Source organism: Lactuca saligna, chromosome 5, assembly GCF_052625555.1.
Source record: "Lactuca saligna cultivar CGN05327 chromosome 5, ASM5262555v1, whole genome shotgun sequence".
NCBI lineage: Eukaryota > Viridiplantae > Streptophyta > Magnoliopsida > Asterales > Asteraceae > Lactuca > Lactuca saligna.
This window is the reverse complement of record NC_136421.1, coordinates 124492501-124496988: the sequence shown is the minus strand read 5'-3', so window position 1 is coordinate 124496988 and position 4488 is coordinate 124492501. Positions and strand designations below refer to the sequence as shown.

Here is a 4488-nt window from a genome sequence, read left to right as displayed (position 1 = left end):
TAGGAATGTGTTGTTAAATTGCATCCACTAAATTGCGTCTGTTTGAGAACTGTAACCGTTTACCGATGGACTTTATTCTATCGCAATACCGCTAAAATCTTTATAATTGGATTTTCTTAATTTGTAGGAAATCCGTTGGTTTTCTGACGGAGTTGTTCCGTCACTATTGCTGTGTTTTCTAGTAGTGGAATCGAGAGGATAGTGGTGTACGAGTTTCATTTAAGAAAGAAAAGGAAAAGAACTTGGGGGTCGGGAGGGAAAGAAAAGGTTTTTTTTTAAGAATTCTTTCCTCTCATTTTGGGATGATTGGGAGGGAAAGAGTTGTTAACCTTTCCTTCCCTTCCCTTCGTTTCCTTTCCTTTCCTTCCCCTCTTTTCCTTCTTAAAAAAACTTTTCTTTCCTTCCCCTTCCTTTCCTTCTTAAAAAAACTCGAGAACATGGTAGAAAAAAATTGGCAGTGACAATGCAGGATGTTGAAATAGGTGAAGACGGTGGAGAATCTCTCTATCTGATTGGAAGTAATGATGAGGGACCAAAAGTGAGAATTGGAAAAACTAAAACACTATGGAATCAAAATTGGTAATGGCCGAAAGAAGTGTGGCAAAAACGTAAAGAACCCAAGATCACTGTTCATAACCGTGAGGGAATTTAAATACGTATATGAATCTAGGTGTACATTGTTTTCAAAAAAAAAAAAAAATCGTTCTTAAGCAATTGTAAGACATTTAAAATATTTCTAAGCAAGCATATGAATGTATGGGAATTGTTGGATCTGCCACAGTAATGAGGTGCTAAATCTCACACATGCTAAGGTTCTCTCATCAAACATCTGTGAAGAAAAAGGACTTTCAAGGAAAAGATATTAGTTTAAATGCTATGACTAAACTTTTAATTGATGAAGGCTTAGAAACACAAAAGATAAAAGAACCATAGTATGAGAATGGTCAAAATCAACACTGTGCAACGGATCCAGTAGTGGAGTCCAGGAAATTAAAGAAACCGGAGAGCAAAGGAAGATAACATTGTTTGGGAAGTTTTGAAAGAAAAATAAAGTTTGAATAGAGGAGTAAATATGGCGGAAAATTCTGAATCAAGAAGGAAAATGTTGGAGTAATTCAGAATTCTAGGACAAATTTAACTCTAAGGGTATTTTAGTATGTTTTGTTATTTAAGAATTCTTTTTCTGTTTTGGTCCCTCTTCTTCTTCCCTCCTATTTTCCTGTATTACTTTTGCCTGGGTGCACAAGATGCAGGTCTGAACCAAGGTCTGAAGCAGCCCCTTAAACCCGAAGGATGCTAAGCACACAGACACCGAGAAATATTCTGTGTAATGAAGCGTCATTGAAAATAAAATTACAATCAAACCCAGTGAGCCCATCGATAAAATAAAGGAAAAGAAATTTCCAATCGGATATATCAACTGAATTGTCGTATTAATTAATTTGATAATGAACAATCTTTGTCCCGATTGAAACTCCAAAAATCTAAACAGGCCCACTGAAATTTCGTAGAAAAATGTAAAGTTCGTACATGACAAGCTTTAGTTATTCAAAAAACGAAATGTAAATTTCATAGAAGTAACAGGAAAGAAAAATTCATGTGAATTCACTTATAAAATAAAAATGCACTGGAAAAAATGTTTCCACTTACTTGCCTGGAATAGAAAGTTAAATTCTTTAATAAATAGTGTGAATTGTATAAGAATTTTGTATAAGTGAACAACGAAATTTCTGAAGTAAATTGTTATTTCAACTTTAACCCAATTTACAAGTATAAGTTACCTGATTTTTAACGTTTTCTATTTTAATTGTTTGTATAAAGACGAGCATTATTAAGGTGTTTAGATCTGCGTGTGGTCCTCATATGTTGCTTCCTACCATACTCCTAGTCCCAAGATATATACCCTACCTAACAAAAAATTATTGAGCTCAATAATAGACATAAATTATTTTAAAATTGAATAAAACATATCGACCAATCAAAATGAATGAATAATAAGAAGCAACTGTCTTTTGTGAAAGAAAAAAAAAATATCCCGCGGGTTCTAAAAAGAGAGCTGACTTTTGTGTGTGAAAAAGAGAAATTAAGACAGAAAGATAAAAAAAACGATGATTAAAGGTGTGTCTTCCCATTTTATTTCTACAATCAAGCCTTTCTCTGAAGAACTCAGGCTATTTCCTTTATCTTTGTATTCAGTTTTATTTCTATCATCAAAATGATGCATCTGATAAATAAGTTTGAACACCTCAAGATACAACTAGAAGCTATAAAATTAGCAACCGACAACTTTGCTGATGAAAACTGCATTGGCAGAGGAGGTTTTGGAAAAGTATACAAGGGAGAGCTTCTTCATTCCAAGGGGAAAATAGTTGTTGCTTTAAAGCGATTAGATCCGAAATTTGGGCAAGGAAACCCCGAGTTTTGGAAGGAAATCATTATGCTTTCTGTTTACAAGCATGAAAATATTGTTTCTTTGTTAGGGTTTTGTGACGAGAGCAATGAAAAGATCCTAGTGTACGAGTACGCATCTAGGAGAAGTCTTGACTCATATCTCAATGATGATGACTTAACATGGATTCGAAGACTTCATATTTGTATTGGGGCAGCTCGTGGACTAGCATATCTTCATAATCCTGGTGGGACCCAACAAAGAGTGTTACATCGTGATATCAAGAGTTCTAACATCCTACTTGATGAGAACTGGAATGCTAAGATATCAGATTTGGGCCTATCAAAATTTGGGCCAGCAAATCAACAATACACGTTTCTTGTCTCGAATGTTGTGGGCACTCTTGGGTATATCGATCCTCTATATATAGAAACAGGGTTATTAACAAAAGAATCTGACGTTTATTCTTTCGGTGTGGTGTTGTTCGAAGTGTTGTGTGGGAGGTTATGTATTAGCAACGAGAATGGAATTCATCAGTCTTTAACAGCTTTAGTGCGACGTTACTACCCACAAAACAAAATAAGTGAAATGATTTATAGTAATATAAAGGATGGAATGGATCCTAGATCATTGGATATGTTTACAACAATAGCTTATCAATGTTTGAAGGGAGACGTGGAAGAACGTCCACTAATGACTGATGTTGTGATCAAACTTCAAAGTGCACTTGAACATCAAGTGAGTTATACTTTTCATTTCTACGCATATACGTATAGTAATTATTTAAGTTGATATTTTCATTCCAAAAGACTATGTCCATAAAAATATAATCCATTTCGACAGTACGTCACAAAAAATATAATCGATTACCAGTTACACCATTAGGAAAAAGTACAATAAATAATGTTAAAAAAGTTAAGTTTGGAGAATTACAAGACACATAATCCACACGGAAACTATTGTACAATTCGTGGCTAAATTATATTACAAAGTTATTATAAAATTTGTAATAAATTTTGAAGGAGCTGCTCTGTAATATATATATATATATATATATATATATATATATATATATATATATATATATATATATATATATATATATATATATATATATCTTTTTTGCTATACACAAAATTTTATGATTTAAGAACTATACAAGAGTTATACAATACATAGATTGAACAATCTTTAAACCTTAAATTATTATGTATAACAAAAAGTTGTTATGTCCAGGTCACTACGCACAATTTTAAAACCTCTAGGAAAAAAAATTAAAAATAAATAAAAAAATAAAAAACCACTTTTTGTAATTTCATCCAATTGTTCTTTTTGCACTTAAATATAGTTAAGGAAACTGTGAAATAACTAGGGGTGCAAACGAGCCAAGCTACTCGGGATCGGATCGTTAAAAGCTCGACTCGAAATCGATTTTAAACGAGCCCGAGCCGAGCTCGAGCTTAATATTAAGCTCGTTTATTAAACGAGCTCGAGCTCGAGCCTATGTCATTAAGTTCGATTAGGCTCGCGAGCCTAAACGAGCCTTTACATAATATAATTTATTATTATTTATATATATTAAAATAAAAATATATTAGAGGAATTACGGATTTTGGGTATTAGTAAACGAGCTTTTTAACGAGCTCGAGCCGAGCTTAAGCTTATTTAGGCACGTCAGATAAAAAACGAGTCGATCCCGAGCCCGAGCCGAGCTTGGATAATTCTTTACGAGCTCGAGCCGAGCTCAGTACAAGAAAGCTCGAATCGAGCCGAGCTCGAGCTCGAGCCTCATATAACTTAAACGAGCCCGAGCCGAGCCTGGCCAGGCTCGGGCTCGGCTCGGCTCGTTTGCACCCCTAGAAATAACCATTATTTATACATTAAATGCTCAAATTAAATTGATTGTACCTACACACGACAACGAATTAAAGATTACATAAAACTTATATTTTTCAGAGATAATGTCAATTGCTATACTTGTGTATTATTAGTGAAATTAATTTTCAATTTAATTTGTTTCAAGAGGTTAATACATATTTTTGTTGACATACAAAATTAGCGAGGTGTTGATCCGGGATTAATCATCACTAAACAACCAG

At 33.7% G+C, this 4488-nt stretch overlaps 1 protein-coding gene across 2 annotated transcripts in view; it reads left to right on the top strand.

The window, feature by feature from the left end:
* Positions 1-2046: 2046 nt before the first annotated feature.
* LOC145047421 (pto-interacting protein 1-like) overlaps positions 2047-4488 on the top strand; it is a 20019-nt gene continuing 17577 nt past the window's right edge. For both annotated transcript variants that reach the window (XM_078995687.1, XM_078995686.1), the window contains exons 1-2: positions 2047-3127; positions 4449-4488. The exon at positions 4449-4488 is cut by the window's right edge and continues 53 nt beyond it. In XM_078995687.1, coding sequence (XP_078851813.1) covers positions 2216-3127; positions 4449-4488 — 952 coding nt within the window. In that variant the 5' untranslated portion in view covers positions 2047-2215. The remainder of the gene's footprint in view (positions 3128-4448) is intronic.